The sequence below is a fragment of the Oncorhynchus clarkii genome, chromosome 3 (assembly GCF_045791955.1).
Source record: "Oncorhynchus clarkii lewisi isolate Uvic-CL-2024 chromosome 3, UVic_Ocla_1.0, whole genome shotgun sequence".
NCBI classification, from domain to species: domain Eukaryota; kingdom Metazoa; phylum Chordata; class Actinopteri; order Salmoniformes; family Salmonidae; genus Oncorhynchus; species Oncorhynchus clarkii.
The window spans coordinates 61600508-61626483 of record NC_092149.1 but is presented as its reverse complement, the minus strand read 5'-3'; the positions used below and the strand labels follow the sequence as shown (position 1 = coordinate 61626483).

The window sequence follows — 25976 nt, the reverse complement described above, 5'->3', positions numbered from 1 at the left end:
CTCCACTTCAGAGAAAGTACCGTCAGCACCCAGACACCGTCCCGTTCACCTCCATCGCTGACCACCCAGTCATGATGCAGGCCCAGGTCAACCAGCTAATGAGGAGTGATGTGAGTATTATTATAGTAACATTATTGGATGATAGAATCGTGTTATTCAGATCATTTAGACATCATGGGGCGGTTTCCCTGTGTCGAGAAAACTGTTTACTTCATAGCGGTGACATATTCAACTTACGTAGTACAAATGTGATTTTTTAAAACATTTAAATAGAGAATAAACAATCAGTAATTCATTTATTTGGATGGAACACCTATTTTATATCTAGAAATATGTGTTTGTGCACTCAATGCAATTTGTATTCTTCTTCCACTGCAGCTTCACTACAAGAAGGGTCTTGAGGAGATCCACCAGAAGTACTCGCTGCCCCATAATGACCCCCAGTTCCTTCAGGCCAAATGCAACGCCTACAACATCAGCAAGGTACTGTTGACTAAGACTAATTAGTTATGCCTCATATTTATATTTAATTGAATGAATTATCAAATGTTTTATCATATTATCACTGCCTGCCCGTTATATAAAGAGCACACTACTCTGAACTGTGTAGACATCTTTCCTCCACATACAACTGTGCCTTCTTGGGTGTGCACTGCATGCCTATACTGTGTTGTATTAGTGTCTCATGGAAATAGTGTAATCATTTACCGTATTGCTTTATTTCAGAACTACTACAAGCAAAGCTGGGAGGAAACCATTGCAAAAGGCTACGACATGAGGCCAGATGCTATCTCTGTCATCCATGCCAAGCATGGCAGACATATTGCCAGTGATGTAAGTATGCAATAAATCACCAGGACAACATAAAAAGCTGTACAAGATGTAGTCAACAACAATGTTCCTACGATGAATAGTGTCAGATTATCTGATGATTTTTTACTTGTTCCTTTCAGATCCAGTACAAGAAAGACCATGTGAAGGGAAGAGGCAAACAAGTGGGCTGCCGTAATCTTCAGGATGACCCCTTGCTGGTGCACTACATGCAGGTGGCCAAGATGCAGAGTGAGAGGAACTACAAGAAGGACTACCACAAGTCCAAGCTGAAGTACTGCTCCCCAGTTGACATGATGAGTGTTGCACATGCAAAGCAAGCCTCTGCAGCACAAACCTATATTGGCTACAGGAAGATCCGACACCATTACAGTCTTCTCCCTGACTCCATGAACTTTGAGCTGGCTCGCACCATGAACACCAACGCCAGTGATGTGAGTACTCTGACTCCTACCCAGGGATAGAACAAAATAATTGGTTCGATTCCAGGCTGTATCACAACCGGCCGTGATTGGGAGTCCCATAGGGCGGTGCACAATTGACCCATCGTCGACCAGGTTAGGGTTTGGCCGGGTTTGGCCGTCATTGTAAATACGAATTTGTTCTTAACTGACTTGCCTAGTCAGGTTAAATAAAGGTTAAATAAAAAAAATCTAACATTTCACTGGCCTGGTGGGCTAATTTGGCACATTTTCTACTAGGCTGGTTGGAAAAGTACTAGCCTCCGGCCTTTAGAAACTCTAGCTTTAACTTGTAAGTTGTAATGCTGCATCTTAGATTTTTATTGTAGTGGCTTTTTGCAGCATTTCTCACATTGTCTCCTCTCCTTGCCGGATGCAGGTGAACTACAAAGCGGACTGGGAGAACTATGTGAAGGGAACTGGCTGGATCCCTATCGGATCCATTCCAGTGGAGCTAGCCAAGCAGGCCGGCGCCGCTCTGGATGAGCACAAGTACAGGCAGCACCCTGAAAACTTTAAATTCACCAGCAAGATGGACGGCATGAATATGGAGCTGTGCAAGCAGAACCAAAAGATTATGAATGTTGTGAGTAGTATTTACTTACTAGGAAGGCCAAAAATCTCATCCATGGTTGTCCATTGAATTGAATTTTTTTATTGAATACATTTGGTTGAAATACACTTTGTATTAAATACATTTTGTTGGATGGAATTGAATTGAATTGAACAGAAGTGTTGATTTAAATCTATTGTTATTATGATGTGTTTTTTTTGCAGCATGACTATAAAGCCAGTGGAGAGAAGTTCCTGCACACCTACAATCTCCCTGCAGATGCACCAGAGTTTATGCAAGCCAAATACAACGCTGTCAACATCAGCAAGGTTGGTTACATGTTGATCACTGTCCATACTATTACATACATTTCCTACCATACACAATCAATACACATACATATCCATGCATTCATTCAAATGTGCCTTTATTTATACTGTATAGTTGGTTATATGTTGACTGATTACAGTCCTATTTTACACACACACACACACACACACACACACACACACACACACACACACACACACACACACACACACACACACACACACACACACACACACACACATATATTACCATGATGCATTCATTGAAATGTGTCTGTAAGTAATGTGTTTATTTCTCGTTCTCCTCATCACAGAACTATTACACATACGCTCACCGTCAAGACATTCTCAAAGGACACCAGATGAAGGCAGATGCCATCCCCATCCTCGCTGCCAGGGCCTGCACTAATATTGCCAGCAATGTACGTATGAATTGGAAGAAATTCTAAATCTGTATTTTGGTTTATTGATTAACCATAGTTGACCATAATCATGACATGCTATTCATGGTATTTACATTCATCATTGTATTTCCTGTACAGTACAAGTACAAGCTGGCGTACGAGAAGGGAAGAGGCAAACAAGTGGGCTGCCGTAATCTTCAGGATGACCCCTTGCTGGTGCACTACATGCAGGTGGCCAAGATGCAGAGTGAGAGGAACTACAAGAAGGACTACCACAAGTCCAAGCTGAAGTACTGCTCCCCAGTTGACATGATGAGTGTTACACATGCTAAGCAAGCCTCCGCAGCACAAACCTATGCTGGCTACAGGAAGAGCCTCCACAACTACACTCTTCTCCCTGAGGCTATGCCTGTTCAGCTGGCTCGTACCATGATGGAGATCCAGAGCAACGTGAGTTCATTTCAATATCCTTGCCATTCAATACCATAATGATGGTATGAAACCAGGCTTGACTGAGTAAGTGTACTATCGACCTGTGTGCATAAGCAGTAACTACTATCGATCCGGTGGGCATCAACACTAACCGCATCCATTGCTGACAATAGTAGTAATGATTTTTGTGAACAATAGTGTATTTTGAGTGAGAGGAACCTGTCTGATACCTGTCCTGTCCTGAAACCTGACCTGTTCTGATACCTGTCCTGATACCTGCCCTGTTCTGATACCTGTCCTGATACCTGCCTTGGTACCTGTCCTGATACCTGCCCTATTCTGATATCTGTCCTGATACCTTCCCTGATAACTGTCCTGATATCTGGCCTAATACCAGTCATGTCCTGATACCTGTCCTGATACCTGACCTGATACCTGTCCTGATACCTGACCTGATACCTGCCCTGTCCTGATACCTTTACTGATACCTGTCCTGTCTTGATACCTGTCCTGATACCTGTCCTGTTCTGATACATGTTGTGATACCTGTCCTGCCCTGATACCTATCCTGGCCGCATACTTGGCCTAATAATTGTCCTGATACCTTCCCTGATACCTGTCCTGTCCTGATATCTGACCTGTTCTGATACCTGTCCTGATACCTGCCCTGTTCTGATACCTGTCCTGATACCTGCCTTGGTACCTGTCCTGATACCTGCCCTATTCTGATATCTGTCCTGATACCTTCCCTGATAACTGTCCTGATATCTGGCCTAATACCAGTCATGTCCTGATACCTGTCCTGATACCTGACCTGATACCTGTCCTGATACCTGACCTGATACCTGCCCTGTCCTGATACATGTTGTGATACCTGTCCTGCCCTGATACCTATCCTGGCCGCATACTTGGCCTAATAATTGTCCTGATACCTTCCCTGATACCTGTCCTGTCCTGATATCTGACCTGTTCTGATACCTGTCCTGATACCTGTCCAGATTCCTGTCCAGATACCTGCCTTGATACATGTCCTGATACGTTCCCTGATACCTGTCCTGTCCTGATAGCTGTTCTGTCCTGTCCCGATACCTGTCCTGATACCTGCCCTGATACCTGTCTTGATACCTGTCCTTATACCTTTCCTGATACCTGTCCTAATACCTGTTGTGATACCTTTCCTGTTTCGCTGTGTGTCTCTACAGAACACCTATAAGTCTGACTACAACAACGTGTACAGGGGTTCTGGCTGGATTCCTATTGGCTCTATGGAGGTGGAGTTGGCTAAGACAGCCAAGGCAGCACTAGATGAGCACGGCTACCGTGTACACCCCAGCACCCTGAAGTTCACCAGTCTGACTGACCAGATGAACATGGCCCTTGCCATGACCAACACTAAGTTACTTGATGACGTAAGAACTTAAAGTAACTTTGATTATCGTTTATTGTTTTTTAGGATCTATTTTAGCCCAGGCTAGTCTTTCAGAAGTCATACATTTATTGAGTATACATACAAGATATGAGGAAATGAATGGTTTTCATGTTTTTATTCCATGTATTTTATTCCCTACTATGGATGTTGAATGTGATTACCTTGTTATTTCTCTCTGTTCAGGCTTCCTACAGAGCGTCTGGCGAGAAGTTCAAGCACACGTACAACCTGCCTGCAGACAGCCCTCAGTTCCTCCAGGCCAAGTACAACGCCCAGACCCTGAGTGAGGTCAGTACACACCCACAAACACACACAGACTCAATTTCTCTGACATTTTAAAGATGTGCAAGTATTGCCTATAGACAGGCGATGGATGTTTGACTGGGGTTTCTTTGATTTCTCATAGTCTCACTACAAGCACAAGTGGGTGGAAGATATCGCCAAAGGCTACGACATGAGGCCAGATGCTATCTCTGTCATCCATGCTAAGCATGGCAGACATATTGCCAGTGATGTAAGTATGCAATAAATCACCAGGACAACATAAAAAGCTGTACAAGATGTAGTCAACAACAATGTTCCTACGATGAATAGTGTCAGATTATCTGATGATTTTTTACTTGTTCCTTTCAGATCCAGTACAAGAAAGACCATGTGAAGGGAAGAGGCAAACAAGTGGGCTGCCGTAATCTTCAGGATGACCCCTTGCTGGTGCACTACATGCAGGTGGCCAAGATGCAGAGTGAGAGGAACTACAAGAAGGACTACCACAAGTCCAAGCTGAAGTACTGCTCCCCAGTTGACATGATGAGTGTTGCACATGCAAAGCAAGCCTCTGCAGCACAAACCTATATTGGCTACAGGAAGATCCGACACCATTACAGTCTTCTCCCTGACTCCATGAACTTTGCGTTGGCTCGCACCGTGAATGCCAGTTGCAGTGATGTGAGTACTTGTTTATGCGACTTCAGCCTAGTACTAGGGGTGTACGTTTTCTGTTAAAAAGCTTTCGGGTGTCAAATACTTAATTTATTTGCCTTTGTTTCATTCTCCAGTACGAGTACAAGTCTGACTGGAACAACTATGTGAGAGGAACGGGATGGATTCCTGTTGGCTCGCTGCCGGTGGAGCTTGCAAAGGTCGGCGCGGACATCCAGAGTGAACACAAGTACCGTACACACCCTTCCAAATTCCAGTTCAAGAAGCTGATGGACTCCATGGACATGGTCCTGGCCACTGACAACAACAAGATCATGAACAAGGTAAACTATAAACTGTAACACCATATTGGATATTAAAAACAGATTGTTTAAAATGTGATGTTTTCTCGTTTGTCCTAATGTTATTATTTATCTGTGTTTGTGTCAATTACTTTGCAGCAAGAATACACCAAACAATGGCACAAGGACAAGCTCACAGTCCATGTGATGCCAGATGCCCCTGAGATTGTCCTGGCCAAGGCTAATGCTATCAACATGAGTCAGGTATGATCATCCCGTCTCATCTTCCAATGTCACTACTAACTAATACTGTGTACGACGGCATACTCGTTGCCCCTTTCTAACTAGTTACTGTAATTTTAATCATAATCTATAGAATCAAAACTACTTTCAAAAGTCTGAAAGTCACAGACATTCAAACTGTAATTTAAAAGTAAGAACCATGCATTTAATAGTCCTTTTTGGGCTCTGTTTCTAAGCTGTGTCTATATACCTTTTCAGAAACTCTACAAATCCGGTCTGGAGGACATGTATAGAAAGGGCTACGATCTCAAACCTGATGCCATTGCCATTCTGGCTGCCAAGAAAGGCACTACCATTGCCAGTGACGTAAGTGTAAAATCATTTCATTTCTGTTTGCTTGCTGCATAGATCCTGTTTTCTGTCACTTTTATCAGCTATCAACTGTGTAGAGAATTAATGTGATCAGATGCTGCTTCTGTAATTGACTAAACACCTGTATATATTTTACAGTACAAGTACAAGCTGGCGTACGAGAAGGGAAGAGGCAAACAAGTGGGCTGCCGTAATCTTCAGGATGACCCCTTGCTGGTGCACTACATGCAGGTGGCCAAGATGCAGAGTGAGAGGAACTACAAGAAGGACTACCACAAGTCCAAGCTGAAGTACTGCTCCCCAGTTGACATGATGAGTGTTGCACATGCAAAGCAAGCATCTGCAGTGCAAACCTATACTGGCTACAGGAAAGTCCAACACCACTACACTCTTCTCCCTGACTCCATGAACCTTGAGCTGGCTCGCACCATGAATGCCAGTTTCAGTGATGTGAGTTCAGCAGTTACATAGTAACATAGCGCCAACTAAACATAGTAAACATAGGTGATCAATTATACATTCTTACCACTCATATTATTGTTTAGCTAATCACCCGTTTCTCAACTCTAATGTCTTTCTGTAGTACGAGTACAAGTCTGACTGGAACAACTATGTGAGAGGAACGGGATGGATTCCTGTTGGTTCGCTGCCGGTGGAGCTTGCAAAGGTCGGCGCGGACATCCAGAGTGAACACAAGTACCGTACACACCCTTCCAAATTCCAGTTCAAGAAGCTGATGGACTCCATGGACATGGTCCTGGCCACTGACAACAACAAGATCATGAACAAGGTATGCTCAGACCAGACGTGTACGTTTGTGAAAAATAAAAGCTGTTATCACAGTTTATTTCTAATGTGTCTCATAATGAGAGTCTAGGTTAATTGATTGGTGAATCATTTTGATTGCAGCAAGAATACACCAAACAATGGCACAAGGACAAGCTCACAGTCCATGTGATGCCAGATGCCCCTGAGATTGTCCTGGCCAAGGCTAATGCTATCAACATGAGTCAGGTAAGGCTACCTATTCCACACGTGTGTTACTATCTATCATCAAAATATTCCTCTTTGTATCCATCATGCTTTTGCAATATAACTTCAAATAGGTCTTGGAAGTATTTAACAAATGTTATTTTGGTCATATTTTTTATAAATAGTTTCTCCTCCATTCCAGAAAACCTACAAAGCAGGTCTGGAGGCAATGTATAATAAGGGTTACGACCTGAAGGTTGATGCCATCACCATCCAGGCTGCCAAGCAGGGCACCAAAATCGCCAGCGACGTGAGTGACTCAGACCAGCAATTAAAAGCCTTTAAAACTTTTTTACAATGTGCTCCAACCTCTGTTTGAGTATGTGAGTCTATCAGATCGGTTGGGAGAAAGCAGAAGGGGAATTTCCATTGGACCTTGTGTCCAATAAATTCTTATTTTTCGAAATATTATCTTTCGTTCTGGGAATAATACATTTTTTTTTTACACAGTACAAGTACAAGCTGAATCACCAGAAGAATAGGGGAAAACAAGTGGGCTGCCGTAATCTTCAGGACGACCCCTTGCTGGTGCACTACATGGAGGTGGCCAGGTTGCAGAGTGACAAGAACTACAAGAAGGACTACCACAAGTCTAAGCTGAAGTACCACTCCCCAGTAGACATGATGAGTGTTGCGCATGCCAAACACGCCTCCACAGTGCAGACGTATGCAGGCTACAGGAAGATCCAGCACCATTACACTGTGCTTGCCGATGCCATGAACGTGGAGTTGGCTAAGCAGATGCAGACGATCGCTAGTGATGTGAGTATTATTTTACTCATAAATACATAACAACAAACAAAAAAACAACAACATGTTTTTATGTACAATGTATTTTTTCCCTGACAATAATTGATCCATTCCCCTATTCTGAGCTGTTAAACCACATCCAAATCTGTGAGAATGTTTTATGTTGTCCGTCAATTTTTTTACTCTGTTATTTAGAACCTGACAGTATTTACTTATTTCTGCAGAATTTGTACAAAAGTGACTATGAGACTTGCATCAAAGGCACAGGATGGATTCCCATTGGTTCTCTGGATGTAGAGAAAGCCAAAACAGCTGGCCTGATTGGCAGTGAGAAACTTTACCGCCAACACCCCAGTGGCTTCAAGTTTACCAAAGACATGCACTCCATGGACCTCGTCCTGGCCAGTGCTAACAATGCGATCATGAACAAGGTCATTCTTTGCATCTATGTCTATGCATACTGTATATGTATACAGTATATTATATACATACACATATACATGGTGATACTTCAAAACACTAACAGATATATCTGTCTTATAGCAAACGTACATTGACACCTGGAATAAGGATAAGACCACTGTCCACATGATGCCAGACTCAATGGAGGTGGTTTTGGCCAGAGCCAACAAGATCAACTGCAGCAATGTAGGTTATTCCTTCCACACCTCATCGTATTGTTCATTTAGGCTGCATTGTCATAATTCAGTCATTCAAAACATGTTTTTCTTATCCTGTACAGACACTGTATAAGCTTGCCAATGAACAGGACAAGAAGAAGGGTTATGACCTGCGCAACGATGCTATTGCAATCCAGGCAGCCAAACAGGGCACATCCATTGCTAGCGATGTAAGTTAAACACTGTTTATTGAATAAATGGTGTGTGAACTTCAGCTTTTGAATGAAACCTAACTTTCTCATTATCATTTATTAAGTTCAAATACAGGGCTGGCTACCGTAAACAGATTGGCCACCACATTGGAGCCCGCTGTATCGAGGATGACCCTCTGCTCATGCTGGCTCTGAACTCAGCTAAGATTGCCAGTGATGCTCTGTACAAGAAAGACTTCCACAAGTCCAAGACAAGGTTCCATCTCCCATTGGACATGATTGCCTTTGAGTTGGCCAAAAAGAACCAGATTCAGGTCAACCATGCCAAATATGTAACTCGCCTGCACAACTGGACCTGTCTGCCAGACTCCAGTGATGTCGTCCATGCCAGACATGTCTATGACATAGCGAGTGATGTAAGTATGAATTAACTGGATCATGTTTTTCCAGTGTGATTGTTTTTATTCTGGCCATGTTGACCTTTGTGGTATTGTTGTGTCTAGGCTGTGTACAAGGCTGATCTCAAGAGCCTACAAGGTATCGGATGGGTTCCCATCGGCTCACTTGATGTTGAGAAGGCAAAGAAAGCCTCAGAGGTCCTGAGTGAGAAGCTGTATCGTCAGCACCCAAGCAACTTCAAGTTCACCAGCTCAGTTCAAGACATGGGAATGGTTTTGGCTAAACAAAATAATGATAATGCCAACAAGGTATTTGACTAACTGGTATATCTTTACTAATCCTTTGCCTTCGTATGTTTCCCCTGATAGATTATATTCAAACAATGATTCCATCATTTAAACCTGCTTTAATGTAATCTGATCTCCCCTACTTTGCATTATATTTGAACCAATGATATGAAGAGGCACTTAATGTTGTTAGTTTGAACTTGAAACTCGTTATTGCAGCAAGCGTACACTGAGGCCTGGGAGAAGGACAAGACCAAGAACCACATTATGCCAGATGCAATGGAAGTGGTTTTGGCCAATGCAAACAAGTCCAACTACAGTTGGGTAAGTAAATGGTGGCACAAAGGTAACCCTCCTAATGAATGTATACGTTCAAAAATAATACTTATTGTGGAGAAATCCATATCTATGGACATTTTATTTTCTTCTTCATACAGAACCAATACAGAAAAGCAATGGAAGAGGATAAGAAGAAGGGCTATGATTTGCGCAATGATGCCATTGCTATCATCGCAGCCAAGCACGGCAGGGAAATTATCAGTGATGTAAGTTCATTGAACATCTAGCCATCATAACCGATTATATTTCTTAACTATTTCATGACACAATATATAAAATGGACTTCTGGAAAATTAAGAGAATCCTCAACACTGCCATTTCATATTTGCTTTCTGTAGCACAAGTACAAGACGGGCTACCGTAAGCAGGTTGGCCACCACATTGGAGCGCGCTGTGTTGAGGATGACCCTCTACTTATGCTGGCTATTAACTCAGCTAAGATTGCCAGTGATGCCCTGTACAAGAAGGACTTCCACCAGTCCAAAACCAAGTTCCACCTCCCATTGGACATGATTGCCTTTGAGTTGGCCAAAAAGAACCAGATTCAGGTCAACCATGCCAAATATGTAACTCGCCTGCACAACTGGACCTGTCTGCCAGACTCCAGTGATGTCGTCCATGCCAGACATGTCTATGACATAGCGAGTGATGTAAGTATGAATTAACTAGATCATGTTTTTCCAGTGTGATTGTTTTTATTCTGGCCATTTTGACCTTTGTGGTATTGTTGTGTCTAGGCTGTGTACAAGGCTGATCTCAAGAGCCTACAAGGTATCGGATGGGTTCCCATCGGCTCACTTGATGTTGAGAAGGCAAAGAAAGCCTCAGAGGTCCTGAGTGAGAAGCTGTATCGTCAGCACCCAAGCAACTTCAAGTTCACCAGCTCAGTTCAAGACATGGGAATGGTTTTGGCTAAACAAAATAATGATAATGCCAACAAGGTATTTGACTAACTGGTATATATTTACTAATCCTTTGCCTTCGTATGTTTCCCCTGATAGATTATATTCAAATAATGATTCCATCATTTAAACCTGCTTTAATGTAATCTGATCTCCCCTACTTTGCATTATATTTGAACCAATGATATGAAGAGGCACTTAATGTTGTTAGTTTGAACTTGAAACTCGTTATTGCAGCAAGCGTACACTGAGGCCTGGGAGAAGGACAAGACCAAGAACCACATTATGCCAGATGCGATGGAAGTGGTTTTGGCCAATGCAAACAAGTCCAACTACAGTTGGGTAAGTAAATGGTGGCACAAAGGTAACCCTCCTAATGAATGTATACGTTCAAAAATAATACTTATTGTTTAGTTATTTTCTTCAGTAAAGTATGTTGTAACTTTGTTAAATGCATTTTAAATCAATTGTGATTTGATTGCCATTGCTATCATTGCTTGATGCCCTCAATCTCACACAAATGATAAATGAACCTACCAGGTAAAACCCGAAATCCGTAAACACGGGCACCCTCATAGATATCATCCTAACTTACTCGCTCCCGTACGGGAGTTGTAGCGATGAGACAAGATAGTAGCTACTACAACAATTGGATACCACGAAATTGGGGAGAAAAAGGGGTAAAAATTCAACAAAAAAACAAACAAAAAAAACAAAACAAAAACATTACCGGCCATTTCGAATCCCACCGTACCTTCTCTGCTATGCAATCTGGTTTCAGAGCTGGTCATGGCTCAGAGCTCAGCCATGCTCAAGGTCCTAAACGATATCATAACTGCCATCGATAAGAGACATTACTGTGCAGCCGTATTCATCGACCTGGCCAAGGCTTTCGACTCTGTCAATCACCACATTCTTATCGGCTGACGAAACAGCCTTGGTTTCTCAAATTACTGCCTCGCCTCGCCTGGTTCATCAACTACTTCTCTGACAGAGTGTGTCAAATCGGAGAGCCTGTTGTTCGGACCTCTGGCAGTCTCTATGGGGGTGCCACAGGGTTCAATTCCCGTGCCGTCACTCTTCTCTGTATACATCAATGATGTCGCTCTTGCTGCTGGTGATTCTCTGATCCACCTCTACGCAGATGACACCATTCTGTATACTTCTGGACCTTCTTTGGACACTGTGTTAACTAACCTCCAGACGAGCTTCAATGCCATACAACTCTCCTTCCGTGGCCTCCAACTGCTCTTAAATACAAGTAAAACTAAATGCATGCTTTTCAACCGATCACTGCCCAAACCCGCCCGCCCAGCGTCACTACTCTGGACGGTTCTGACTTAGAATATGTGGACAACTACAAATACCTAGGTGTCTGGTTAGACTGTAAACTCTCCTTCCAGACTCACATTAGGCATCTCCAATCCAAAATTCAATCTAGAATCGGCTTCCTATTTCGCAACAAAGCATCCTTCACTCATGCTGCCAAACATACTCTCGTAAAACTGACCATCCTACCGATCCTCGACTTCGGCGATGTCATTTACAAAATAGCCCCCAACACTCTACTCAACAAATTGGATGCAGTCTATCACAGTGCCATCCGTTTTGTCACCAAAGCCCCATATACTACCCACCACTGTGGCCTGTACGCTCTCGTTGGCTGGCCCTCGCTTCATACTCGTTGCCAAACCCACTGGCTTCAGGTCATCTACAAGTCTCGGATAGGTAAGGCCCGCCTTATCTCAGCTCACTGGTCACCATAGCAGCACCCACCCGTAGCACGCGCTCCAGCAGGGAAATCTCTCTAGTCACCCCCAAAGCCAGTTCCTCCTTTGGCCGCCTTTCCTCCCAGTTCTCTGCTGCCAATGACTGGAATGAATGGCAAAAATCACTGAAGCTGGAGACTCTTACCTCCCTCACTAGCTTTAAGCACCAGCTGTCTGAGCAGCTCACATATCACTGCACCTGTACATAGCCCATCTGTAAATAGCCCATCCAACTACCTCATCCCCATACTGTATTTATTTATTTATCTTGCTCATTTGCACCCCTGTATCTCTACTTGCACATTCACTCTAATAACACTCTAGTGTCTAATTGGTATATTGTAATTACTTCGCCACCACGGCCTATTTATTGCCTTACCTCCCTTTTCTTACCTCATTTGCACACACTGTATAAAGATTTTCTTCAACTGTATTACTGACTGTATGTTTTGTTTATTCCATGTGTAACTCTGTGTTGTTGTATGTGTCGAACTGCTTTGCTTTATTCTTGGCCAGGTCGCAGTTGTAAATGAGAACTTGTTCTCAACTTGCCTACCTGGCTAAATAAAGATGAAATAAAATAAACATTTGAAATACCCATCTCTATGGACATTTTATTTTCTTCTTCATACAGAACCAATACAGAAAAGCAATGGAAGAGGATAAGAAGAAGGGCTATGATTTGCGCAATGATGCCATTGCTATCATCGCAGCCAAGCACGGCAGGGAAATTATCAGTGATGTAAGTTCATTGAACATCTAGCCATCGTAACCGATTATATTTCTTAACTATTTCATGACACAATATATAAAATGGACTTCTGGAAAATTAAGAGAATCCTCAACACTGCCATTTCATATTTGCTTTCTATAGCACAAGTACAAGACGGGCTACCGTAAGCAGGTTGGCCACCACATTGGAGCGCGCTGCGTTGAGGATGACCCTCTACTTATGCTGGCTATTAACTCAGCTAAGATTGCCAGTGATGCCCTGTACAAGAAGGACTTCCACCAGTCCAAAACCAAGTTCCACCTCCCATTGGACATGATTGCCTTTGAGTTGGCCAAAAAGAACCAGATTCAGGTCAACCATGCCAAATATGTAACTCGCCTGCACAACTGGACCTGTCTGCCAGACTCCAGTGATGTCGTCCATGCCAGACATGTCTATGACATAGCGAGTGATGTAAGTATGAATTAACTAGATCATGTTTTTCCAGTGTGATTGTTTTTATTCTGGCCATTTTTACCTTTGTGGTATTGTTGTGTCTAGGCTGTGTACAAGGCTGATCTCAAGAGCCTACAAGGTATCGGATGGGTTCCCATCGGCTCACTTGATGTTGAGAAGGTAAAGAAAGCCACAGAGGTCCTGAGTGAGAAGCTGTATCGTCAGCACCCAAGCAACTTCAAGTTCACCGTCTCAGTTCAAGACATGGGAATGGTTTTGGCGAAACAAAATAATGATAATGCCAACAAGGTATTTGACTAACTGGTATATATTTACTAATCCTTTGCCTTCGTATGTTTCCCCTGATAGATTATATTAAAATAATGATTCCATCATTTAAACCTGCTTTAATGTAATCTGATCTCCCCTACTTTGCATTATATTTGAACCAATGATATGAAGAGGCACATAATGTTGTTAGTTTGAACTTGAAACTCGTTATTGCAGCAAGCGTACACTGAGGCCTGGGAGAAGGACAAGACCAAGAACCACATTATGCCAGATGCGATGGAAGTGGTTTTGGCCAATGCAAACAAGTCCAACTACAGTTGGGTAAGTAAATGGTGGCACAAAGGTAACCCTCCTAATGAATGTATACGTTCAAAAATAATACTTATTGTGGAGAAATCCATATCTATGGACATTTTATTTTCTTCTTCATACAGAACCAATACAGAAAAGCAATGGAAGAGGATAAGAAGAAGGGCTATGATTTGCGCAATGATGCCATTGCTATCATCGCAGCCAAGCACGGCAGGGAAATTATTAGTGATGTAAGTACTTATTTTGTTATCACATCATCACAAAGGACCTGACTATATCAATACTGTGTACACCTTTAATTTACTGAAATCCCCATTACATACTTTCTACCTTTTTGGTTCGGTATAGTACAAGTACAAGGCAGGCTACCGTAAACAGGTTGGCCATCACATTGGAGCCCGCTGTGTCGAGGATGACCCTCTGCTCGTGCTGGCGCTTAACTCAGCTAAGATTGCCAGTGATGCTCTGTACAAGAAGGACTTCCACCAGTCCAAAACCAAGTTCCACCTCCCATTGGACATGATGGCCTTTGAGTTGTGCAAGAAGAACCAGATCCAGGTCAATGACTTCAACTACAGAACTCGCCTGCACAACTGGACCTGTCTGCCAGACTCCAATGATGTCGTCCAGGCCAGACATGTCTATGACATTAATAGTGAGGTAAGTTTAAAAAGTTAATTCCACTCTTTCCTGTAAAATGTTTACTCACGTTGTTAATGAAGCACCCAGGAGTGGTCAAACCCAGTGATAAAAGGTTTGAGATGGCACCATGTAATGGGAGTATGATATCCCTCTTAGGCGGTGTACAGGGCTGACACAAAGTGGCTCAGGGGAATGGGATGGGTCCCCATTGGCTCACTTGATGTGGAAAAAGCAAAGAAGGCCGCCGAGATCTTGAGTGAGAGGAAATACCGCCAGCACCCCAGCACTCTGGCCTTCAAAAGCCCCCTCGACAGCATGGATATCGTTCTGGCCAAAAGTAATGCCCAGATCATGAACAAGGTAAACTTCAACTAATGTCTTCAACTAACACCAAAATTCAATTTGAGGTTTTATGGAGCTGCCATTCTCATATGATATCTTGCAACATTTCTACACTAAGGCATGGAGGACAAGGTCCACCCCAACACCAAGTCCAAGACCCTATCTAATACCGTTGAAGTCAGAAGTTTACATACACCTTAGCCAAATACATTTAAACTCAGTTTTTCACAATTTCTGACATTTAATCCTAGTAAAAATGTCCTGTCTTAGGTCAGTTAGGATCACCACTTTATTTTGATTGATGTCACTTGTTAAATCCACTTCAATCAGTGTAGATGAAGTGGAGTAGACAGGCTGAAGAAGGATTTTTAAGCTTCGAGACAATTGAGACAAGGATTGTGTATTTGTGCCATTCAGAATGTGAAATGGCAAGACAAAAGATGAAAGTGCCTTTGAATGGGGTATGGTAGTAGGTGCCAGGTGCACCGGTTTGAGTGTGTCCCGCTGCCCCCTGAGCGTGCGCGCACACACCACATCTATTTCTATGGGCACAAGCACTGTTCATGACATAAACTGTTCACACCCTTCTTGTTGGTCAAGAGAATTTTGCAGGTTTAAATCTTATTTCCTGCAATTCTACACATGTTGTCATTACATTTGGAGTGCAAAGACCATTAAGCAGTTTTAAAGCCCATGTCTAATGTGCATTCATGCGATATTTGTGTGACCAAGAAATTACAACAAAATCTATGGGCTTAAAAACCTAAATAAAAAATGGGCTTGTTGATCTGGACATTTCTGACAAGTTATAAATAGCTCTCTAAGATATGCAATGACTGACATGACAAGAGGAACTGATGATGCACTACCCAATTTAGCTCATACACCTTGTGCATTCTACTATTACAACTTTCAAGAGTAATTTTAAAGCCAGACTGAGTTGCTTAAAAAAACATATACATATTTATTATTTTTTTAGGGGGGGGGGGTGCAAAACAAACATTATTGTTATTATTATTTTTCAGAACATAGCAATTTTTATCTCGTATTTCAGCGCCAGTATGTTGAACAATGGGATGCTGATAAGATCAAAATCCACGTCGGCAATGAGCTTCCAGAGCTTGTGCTGGCCAAGGCCAACGCGATCACCCTGAGCAACGTAGGTCCTCCTTACTTTACCTCAATCTGTTTTCGTTTACTCAAATTTAGTTTTAGCTATATCTATATATGTACTGTATATCTGTCTAATCTATATATCTCTCAACCTCTCCAATGTTTTGTGACCCGTTTTTTAAACGCTTGTTCTTTCTCCTTTTTATAGAAACTGTACAGACAAGGATTTGATGAAACCATCAAGAAGGGCTATTACCTACCTGTCGATGCTATCTCCGTTAAGGCTGCCAAGCACGGTAGAGAGATTATCAGCGATGTGAGTACTGTATTTTTGTCCCCCTTTTTTCACAGAATTCTTTTTTTCATCATTTGACCATTTCCAAGGCCTTAAGCTACATTATCATTGATGTAAGCAAACCTTTAAAGATATTTTCCTAATTATTAAAGTGCTAAGGAAGCGTTATACTAATAACAATTTCCAAATTAAATTCCTGAATCAATTAATGAGTGAATTACTCGGGCATAAATACACTTGGAATGTCTTATTTGAAACACTGACAAATTTATAAGGAAAGGACGTTCAATAAGTGCACCCTTTTATGACTGAAGTTGGTACACAAACTCGAAAAATTATCTTCTGATCTCTTTCAGTACAAGTACAAGGCTGGATACAGCAAGCAGCTTGGCCACCACATTGGAGCGCGCTGCGTTGAGGATGACCCTCTGCTCATACTGGCTATTAACTCAGCCAAGATTGCCAGTGATGCCCTGTACAAGAAGGACTTCCACCAGTCCAAAACCAAGTTCCACCTCCCATTGGACATGATGGCCTTTGAGTTGTGCAAGAAGAACCAGATCCAGGTCAATGACTTCAACTACAGAACCAAACTGCACAACTGGACCTGTCTGCCAGACTCCAGTGACGTCGTCCATGCCAGGAGGGTCTACGATCTGCATAGTGACGTAAGCTTCTTCTCCATATACTGGATCAAATTCTTGTTTCTTTTCCATTAACCACTTACAATTGTTTTTATGTCTACAGTAAGTGTGATTGTTTGTTTGATTGATTGATGCTTTCCACCCTTCAGGCTGTCTACCATGCCGACATGGAGTTCATTAGAGGTACTGGCTGGGTCCCCATTGGCTCTCTGGATGTGTTGAAAGCCAAGAAAGCTTCAGAGATCCTGAGCGACCGCCTCTACAAGCAGAAACCAGATACTCTTAAATATACCACCGACATGCACTCCATGCCTATGGTGCTGGCCAAGGCCAATGCTGAGATCATGAACAAGGTTGGTGAAATGTTCAATACATAAATGCTTTTTGAACTATGTCTCTCACTCAGATCAGTGGTTTGGATGGTCAATCTTGCATTTCTGGTAGCTTTTTTCAAGAGTCTTTGGGTCTGACAAATGCGCTATTAAAATGGCATGTAATATTACCTTATTATTTTCTTATAACATAATAATGTTTTCTCTTGTTTTTCAGGGCAACTATGTTGCACAATGGGATGCTGATAAGGTCAAAATCCACGTCGGCAATGAGCTTCCAGAACTTGTGCTGGCCAAGGCCAACGCGATCAACATAAGCAACGTAGGTCCTCTTTGCTTCCTTTGCTACATACATTACTATATTACACTTTCAATAGCGGATGTGTGGCCAAAGACTTTATCTGAAGCTCTAGTAATTAATAATATCTCTAGTACTGTTCTAGTAATTATTATTAATGTGTTGGCTTTGTTTCTAAGCTGTGTCTCTATATGCTTTTTCAGAAAACATACAAATCTGAACTGGAGGAGATATACAAGAAGGGCTATGACCTGAAAAACGATTGTATCGCCATCAAAGCTGCCAAGCATAGTAGAGAAATCATCAGTGATGTGAGTACAGGATACGTTCCTCATTTTTTCATATTATTTGAAAAATGTCAAGCGGTTGATGCAAACAGATTATCATAATTGATGTAATGTTGACATAAAGTACAAGTAGATACTTTTTTGCCTCTATATAGTACAAGTACAAGATGTCAGTACTTATTTTGTTATCACGTTATCACAAAGGAACTGACTATATCAATACTGTGTACACCTTTAATTTACTGAAATCCCCATTACATACTTTCTACCTTTTTGGTTCGGTATAGTACAAGTACAAGGCAGGCTACCGTAAACAGGTTGGCCATCACATTGGAGCCCGCTGTGTCGAGGATGACCCTCTGCTCGTGCTGGCGCTTAACTCAGCCAGAATTGCCAGTGATGCCCTGTACAAAAAGGACTTCAACAAATCCAAGACTAAATTCCACCTGCCAGTGGACATGCTGACCATTGAACTGGCCAAGAAATGCCAGATTCAGGTCAACGACTTCAACTACAGAACTCGCCTGCACAACTGGACCTGTCTGCCAGACTCCAGTGATGTCGTCCAGGCCAGGAAGGTCTATGCTCTGCATAGTGACGTAAGTAGATTATGATCACTCATTAAGATTATGAGGTGTCGGGGGGACTACACCTATCATTTCAGACAAATATTATACCGCTGACGTTTACTTCCTGACCAATTGTTCTCTCTCTGTTGCTCTCATATAAAACAGGCTGTGTACAGGGCTGATTTGGAGTGGCTCAGAGGCACTGGCTGGGTCCCTATTGGCTCGATCGACGTTGAGAAAGCCAAGAAGGCCAGCGAGATCCTGAGCGAGAGGAAATATCGCCAACATCCAAGCAACTTCAAGTTTACCGCCACAACCGACGGAATGCCTTATGCCTTGGCTGCGGCCAATGCCCAGATAATGGACAAGGTAAAATTACTTATTTTTTTCTAGTGTGGAGGGAGATTGAACTCAGGTATACATACATTCAGATTCACAGGATGCAGAGACTAATATTGAAAACAGAGGAATAGTGAAACACATTATTTTCATATAACATTGCCATCCTTTTCTCATATTTCAGCGCCAGTATGTTGAACAGTGGGAGGCTGATAAGGTCAACATCCACGTCGGCAATGAGCTGCCAGAGCTTGTGCTGGCCAAGGCCAACGCGATCATCCTGAGCAACGTAGGTCCTCCTTACTTTGCCTCAAGCTGTTTTCGTTCACTCAAGTTGATCTAGTTTTATCTATCTATATGAGCTATAGGTCTCGCAACCTCTTCAATTTTTTTGATTTTTGGTGTTAAATTCAGAAACACTACCGTGAAGGATTTGACGAGATGATCGGACAGGGCTATCACCTGGATAAGGATGCCATTGCTGTCCAACATGCCAAGAAGGGCAGAGAAATCATCAGTGATGTAAGTTTGTATATCCATCTCCTCTGAATGAGCATAGGCAGCAATCATAAAAAAACAACTCAATACTTAGCTAGTCCTCTCTTTTTTCAGTACAAGTACAAGGCCGGCTTCCGCAATCAGTGTGGCCACCATGTTGGAGCCCTATGCATTGAGGATGACCCACTGCTTGTGATGGCGGCCAATGCCGCCAGGATTTCCAGTGATATTCTCTACAAGAAGGACTTCCACCTCACCAAGACCAAGTTCCATCTTCCACTTGACATGATGTCCTTTGACTTGGCCAAGAAAGGCCAGTCCCAGATCCAAGAATTCTCCTACAGAACTAAACTGCACAACTGGACCTGTATGCCAGACAACACTGATGTTGTCCAAGCCAGGAAGGTCTACGATCTGCATAGTGACGTAAGTACACAGAGAATTATAGTCCAATCCGTATTGTCTATTTCTGGATCCTAACCTATCGACCATTGAAGTTCAACCAACTATTACACTACTATCCCATCAGGAGTAATGATTACCTGAACCATGGTTCCTTCCTTCCAGGCTGTGTACAGGGCTGATCTGGAGTGGCTCAGAGGGTGCGGCTGGTTGCCCCAGGGTTCTGTGGATGTCATTAAGGCTAAAAATGCCCAAACCATCCTCAACGAAAGGCTGTATCGCCAGCCCCCCAGCTCTATCAAATTCACCAGTGTCATTGACTCTCCAGAGTTTGTCCTGTCAAAGCAGAATGCTGAGACCCTCAGTGGTGTGAGTACTTTGTTTTTTCCTATTGAAGTGTCCTTCGTGAGTAGCCAAACCTAACCTGTTATCTTGGTCTCTTTGTAAAAATGCATTTCTAGTAACAGCGGAGATCGAGATTTTGTGAAATATAGAGCTAATTTGCGATAACAATGGTTGGATTTATCATTAACCCTTTGATTGTGTGTGTGTTGCTTTTCACAGAGGAAATATAGAGAAGTTTGGGATACTGAGAAGACCAATATCCACCTGAACAATGACCTACCTTCTATAGTGCTGTCCAAGGCTAATGCTATTGCCATCAGCAACGTACGTCTGGTTCACTGAACGCTTTGCACATACTGTGTCTTTTGTTTAATTTAATCTATTTTCCAATGAACATATTCAGTCAGCAATAAAATAAAGACATTGATTCAGATACACATATGAAGAAACCTATAGCGATTTTTGGTTCATATGCATATAACAGTATGCCCAGATATTATTATTTGACTCACTGACTCAATGATCTTTCCATTTCACAGAAACTGTACACTAAGGATTGGGATGCTGACAAGGCTAAGGGATACCACATCAAGGAGGACGCCATCGCTGTGCTGAAGGCCAGGAAATCTAGAGACATCATCAGCGACGTAAGAGAAAATAACTGCGTCCATTTCATTTAGGTCACTTGATTCAATGGAGTCAGTGGAATTAACTCTCTGATCCCCCCCTGTGTTCACTCAGTACAAATACCACGAGGGCTACCGCAAGCAGGTTGGCCACCACATTGGAGCCCTCAGCGTCAATGATGACCCTCTGATCATGTTGGCTCTGAACTCAGCCAAAATTGCCAGTGATGCCCTGTACAAGAAGGACTTCAACAAGTCCAAGACCAAGTTCCACCTCCCAGTCGACATGCTGACCATTGAACTGGCCAAGAAATGCCAGGTCCAGGTCAACGACTTCAACTACAGAACTCGCCTGCACAACTGGACCTGTCTGCCAGACTCCACTGATGTCGTCCAGGCCAGGAAAACCTATGATCTGCAGAGCGATGTGAGTTCCTCTTTTTATCCCTCTATCATATTGTAATTATATGGTCATGATAATGTTTTATGTGCTATATTCGCCTGAGAGGATTTCAGAGACATCCTTATCGCATACATCTTTGTTGATTTTAACCCTCTGTTCAGTCGTATCTGGGAAAGGCAATCAGTATTTAATGTCACGTTGACCCCTATGCCAATACAAACACCCTGTTGTCTTCTCCCAGGCGGTGTACAAGGCTGATCTGGAGTGGCTCAGGGGATGTGGTTGGAACCCCCATGAGTCTGTGGAGGTGTTGAAAGTGAAACGCGCCCAAGCGGTCCTGGCTGACGTAAGTCATATAATATATGTCATGTAACAAGTTCATATGTGAACTTGATAATAATTTAACAGTAATATATGCCACCAAGCGTCTGTCGTCTACCTGGTCATTTTAATTGTGGACAGAAAAAGGTTCATATGCAATGAAATTGATTGAAGCTTGATGTTGGTTTGACTGTTGTTGCCGATGTTGTCTTGCAGAGAGGTTACCGGGTCAAGTTGGATCAGCAGATGTTCACGGCTCCTGTGGACCGAATGGACCTGGTTTGCGCTAAGAACGCGGCAGATATCCTCAATGAGGTGGGTGGGGACATGGGCCAATTCTTACATGTTACAACACATGAAAGAATCACAATGTTTTTTTTCTGTGGGGAATGGCTATCAGAATGATGAAGTAAAAACGTTGGACTATTGAAGCAACTCTTAATAGAGCCAATAATAATCATCATAAGTACAATACTAGTCAATTGCTTTTGTGTTTTGATTTTGTGCAGGCTAATTACCGTGCACTCTGGCACACAGAGAAGACTAAGTACACAATCACAGACACCCCAGTACTGGCAACAGCAAGAGAGGTGGCCAAGAATCTCCATCCAGTAAGTTAACTCTTCTTTCTTTTACATCAAGCCTTTCCCTACACCTGCAATAACATCTGCTAAATATGTGTATGTGACCAATAACATTCGATTTGATTTGATCAGGGTGCTCAGACATTTGAAAAGCTCAAATTGCCTTTTCCAGTCTGAATAAATCTTCAACAATACTGAAGGTAGAGGGGAACTCGAAGAAGAAATGCTCATACGACGTGGTGTAGTCACAAAATTGTACCATTACTTCCTGTAATTTACGGTCCTGTCTATCTTACCCTTTCACAGAAACTGTACACCAAGGACTGGGATAAGGTCAAAGCCACCGGCTTCTTCATGCCCGGAGATGCTGTTCCCATCAAGCAGTGCATCCACAACAATAAAGTCCAGAGCGATGTGAGTATCACCGTTTTCACCTTTATTTTAACAGGTTATTGAGGTCAAAAATACTTATCTCATCTGAATGAAAATGTAATGGAACAGTAAGTGTCCGTTCACTCCTGATAAAGATAACATTAACTACATCATTTACTTAAGTTCCTAACTTTGTAGTGTTTAAGTGCCTCAAAATATCCATTCACTCAATACCATTTTAATTCTAAATGCTTAGATCTCTATTGCAGTATGTATGAATAAACAGTAAATTAAATCCCACTAAGTATGGCACTTTGAATTTAATTTGATCATTTTATTAGGATCCCCATTAGCGGACACCATGATGTCAGCTAATCTTCCTGGGGTCCAACACAGACCTAAAAAGACATTACAAACAATTACGATTTACATTAAGACATAACCGACACTCAACAAGTTTGTTATGACTTCGACATTGTAGACAATTCAAATACCTGACAGGTAATACAGTAGAAGCTCTTCAGAATAAGTCTCTGTCCAGTCATATGGTGCATCGTATTAGATGTTCTTTTATTGTTTTATTTACTTTTGTCTCCTGAGAAATGTGAGTTGGTTAAGAATTCCATTCAGTGATGGCTCTGTAAATTACTGTAGATATGAGGAGATTTGTCCTTGGTCTGGGGGTTATCAGATTACCTAAACTTGCCTGTGTGGTTTGGTGGTTATGTTTGTTGCTGGTATACACTAATTTGTATAAAAAGTACTTTGGTGTCTTGAAAAATATTACGTTCCTCAAGAAATTCAAAAGACTGCTAGTAATTTGCTTTCAACAAGAAGCCATGAGAGATGAATGCATTCCTTTAAAAAAAAAATATATATATATATATGGATAGAACAATGAAGAGCTAATCTGGCAGCCCTGTTTTTTAGGGGCTGAACAGTACTCTAAGTGTGACAGGAACAAAAATGAAATCACCTGATTCAAAATGCTGGATATTAAATACTCAGAACATTTTCTTGTTATAGAAATGCCCTTACCCATTTTAATGACAATGTTATCTATATGCTCAAACCAGGATAGGGCTGTGTCCAACGTGACGGCAAGTAGTTTGGTCTAGTGTTTAGAGTGTTGGACTAATAACTGAAAGGTTGCAAGTTCAAATCCCCGAGCTGACAAGGTACAAATCTTTTGTTCTGCCCCTGAACAGGCATTTAACCCACTGTTCCTAGGCCGTCATTGAAAATAACAATTTGTTCTTAACTGACTTGCCTAGTTAAATAAAGGTAAAATAAAAAATTAAAAAAATTGTTCTTCAGGCATCCATTCATTGCCAAATTTTATTGAAGGTCACCAGCAAGTATATTTCTTGTACCAAATACAATACTTTGACACTTGCTTGTTCTCTTTCACAGCACAAATACAAGGCAGAATACCGTAAGCAGGCTGGCCATCACATTGGAGCCCGCTGCGTCGAGGATGACCCTCTGCTCATGCTGGCTCTGAACTCAGCCAAGATCGCCTCTGATGCCCTGTACAAGAAAGACTTCAATAAGTCCAAGACCAAGTTCCATCTGCCAGTGGACATGCTGTCTTTCGAGCTGGCCAAGAAATGCCAGGTCCAGGTCAATGACAAACATTACAGGACCCATCTACACAACTGGACCTGTCTGCCAGACTCCACTGACGTCAAACAGGCCCGCAAAGCGTACGACCTTCAGAGTGACGTGAGTAGAATATCTCCTCTCTCTCTCTCTCTCTGTCTCTCTTGCCCCATCTCTCTCACCCCCGCTCTCTCTCTCTCTCCTCTCTCCTCTCTCTCTGTCTCTCTTGCCCCACCCCCTCTCCCCACCTCTCTCTCTCTCTCTCTCTCTCTCTCTCTCTCTCTCTCTCTCTCTCTCTCTCTCTCTCTGTCTCTCTTGCCCCACCTCTCTCTCTTCTCTCCCCACCTCTCTCTCTTTCTCACCCCCGCTCTCTCTCTCTCTCTCTCTCTAATAAAATCAGGAAAATACCTTGAGATAAAATGATGGTTTGTCTAACTCTCCTCTGTCTGTCTGCAGTTTGTCTACAAGGCCGATCTGGAATGGCTCCGTGGCTGTGGATGGATGGCTGCAGACTGCGTCGATCACGTCAAAGTTAGGAATGCCCAGAAGATCATGAACGAGGTAAGCTCCTCTATCTGTATCCATGCTGTTTTTGATGTGGTTATTGGTTTCATTGGGCACATTCTGCTCCTCAAATGTCAGTCATTAGTACTGCATGTGTTTGCTACCCTTCAGGGAATTCTTACCACGTCTCCCTCTCTACTGTCTTTTTGCAGAGGCTTTACAAGAAGGATGCCAAGGACAACTTTGCCAAATACACACACATCGTGGATCGTCCTGAGATTATCCTGGCCACCATCAATGCTTTTAACCTCAGTGATGTGAGTGAATCATTTTACTAGTTTAGCTTATACAGTATGTTAAGAAAAGCCAAAACACGACGTACAGTCTTTGGATGTCTCTTTTGTTGGATGCACGTTTTCTCTGTTTCAGATAGCCTTTGACCCATACCTAAGCTTAGAGAAACGTGAGGATGTCGTGTTGTGTGGGTTGTTTCGATTTGATCATGACCTGTGCCTATATGTCCTTCTGTTGTAAAGCTGAAGTACAAGGAGACCTTCAACGCAGAGAAGGGCAAGTACATTGGCTCAGAGGACACACCCCAGCTGGCCCATAGCAGAGAGGTCGCCAAGGTCATCAGTGAGGTAAAGTACTCTACATCCATATGATTTGGTCTTCATAGGAACACCTATCTGCACAAATGTCAAATTTTATATGCAATTATATTTTTTATAATGTTGATAATAATTGTAATAATATTGTTGAAACTAATACATTTTATAATGATGACGTTATTTAAAAAAAAAAGTTTTATCTGTAACTTCTGATTTTGACATTGAGGATTGTTTTGATGTAATTTCATTTGTAGAAATACTACAAACTTGCCTGGGACGAAAGCAAAGCCACTGGTTACCAGCTCGACCCTCAGTACATTCCAGTAGTCGGAGCCAAGAAGAACAGGGAGATCGTCAGTGACGTGAGTCTAATTTACATCCTCTTGACAATCAACAATACAAATATTATGATTAACTATAAAGAATATGCTTCTACACCTGCATTGCTTGCTGTTTGGGCTGTTTTAGGCTGGGTTTCTGTACAGCACTTTG

General features: G+C 42.4%; 1 protein-coding gene across 1 annotated transcript in view; it reads left to right on the top strand.

The window, feature by feature from the left end:
* Positions 1–25976, top strand: part of LOC139400756 (nebulin) — an 83870-nt gene that overhangs the window by 14555 nt on the left and 43339 nt on the right. The window contains exons 22-82 of the mRNA XM_071145408.1: positions 12–110; positions 379–483; positions 727–834; positions 954–1265; positions 1672–1878; positions 2070–2174; positions 2489–2596; positions 2717–3028; positions 4213–4419; positions 4623–4727; positions 4846–4953; positions 5073–5384; positions 5495–5701; positions 5819–5923; positions 6161–6268; positions 6413–6724; positions 6858–7064; positions 7184–7288; positions 7449–7556; positions 7757–8068; positions 8281–8487; positions 8600–8704; positions 8799–8906; positions 8993–9304; positions 9392–9595; positions 9794–9898; positions 10012–10119; positions 10252–10563; positions 10651–10854; positions 11053–11157; positions 13219–13326; positions 13459–13770; positions 13858–14061; positions 14260–14364; positions 14478–14585; positions 14704–15015; positions 15154–15357; positions 16394–16498; positions 16661–16768; positions 17104–17415; positions 17541–17744; positions 17941–18045; positions 18225–18332; positions 18596–18907; positions 19043–19246; positions 19401–19505; positions 19631–19738; positions 19829–20140; positions 20282–20485; positions 20681–20785; positions 21001–21108; positions 21203–21514; positions 21732–21836; positions 22028–22126; positions 22321–22422; positions 22702–22809; positions 24181–24492; positions 24826–24930; positions 25086–25190; positions 25410–25514; positions 25739–25846. Of these exons, the coding sequence (XP_071001509.1) occupies positions 12–110; positions 379–483; positions 727–834; positions 954–1265; positions 1672–1878; positions 2070–2174; positions 2489–2596; positions 2717–3028; positions 4213–4419; positions 4623–4727; positions 4846–4953; positions 5073–5384; positions 5495–5701; positions 5819–5923; positions 6161–6268; positions 6413–6724; positions 6858–7064; positions 7184–7288; positions 7449–7556; positions 7757–8068; positions 8281–8487; positions 8600–8704; positions 8799–8906; positions 8993–9304; positions 9392–9595; positions 9794–9898; positions 10012–10119; positions 10252–10563; positions 10651–10854; positions 11053–11157; positions 13219–13326; positions 13459–13770; positions 13858–14061; positions 14260–14364; positions 14478–14585; positions 14704–15015; positions 15154–15357; positions 16394–16498; positions 16661–16768; positions 17104–17415; positions 17541–17744; positions 17941–18045; positions 18225–18332; positions 18596–18907; positions 19043–19246; positions 19401–19505; positions 19631–19738; positions 19829–20140; positions 20282–20485; positions 20681–20785; positions 21001–21108; positions 21203–21514; positions 21732–21836; positions 22028–22126; positions 22321–22422; positions 22702–22809; positions 24181–24492; positions 24826–24930; positions 25086–25190; positions 25410–25514; positions 25739–25846 (10536 nt within the window). The remainder of the gene's footprint in view (positions 1–11; positions 111–378; positions 484–726; positions 835–953; positions 1266–1671; positions 1879–2069; positions 2175–2488; positions 2597–2716; positions 3029–4212; positions 4420–4622; positions 4728–4845; positions 4954–5072; positions 5385–5494; positions 5702–5818; positions 5924–6160; positions 6269–6412; positions 6725–6857; positions 7065–7183; positions 7289–7448; positions 7557–7756; positions 8069–8280; positions 8488–8599; positions 8705–8798; positions 8907–8992; positions 9305–9391; positions 9596–9793; positions 9899–10011; positions 10120–10251; positions 10564–10650; positions 10855–11052; positions 11158–13218; positions 13327–13458; positions 13771–13857; positions 14062–14259; positions 14365–14477; positions 14586–14703; positions 15016–15153; positions 15358–16393; positions 16499–16660; positions 16769–17103; positions 17416–17540; positions 17745–17940; positions 18046–18224; positions 18333–18595; positions 18908–19042; positions 19247–19400; positions 19506–19630; positions 19739–19828; positions 20141–20281; positions 20486–20680; positions 20786–21000; positions 21109–21202; positions 21515–21731; positions 21837–22027; positions 22127–22320; positions 22423–22701; positions 22810–24180; positions 24493–24825; positions 24931–25085; positions 25191–25409; positions 25515–25738; positions 25847–25976) is intronic.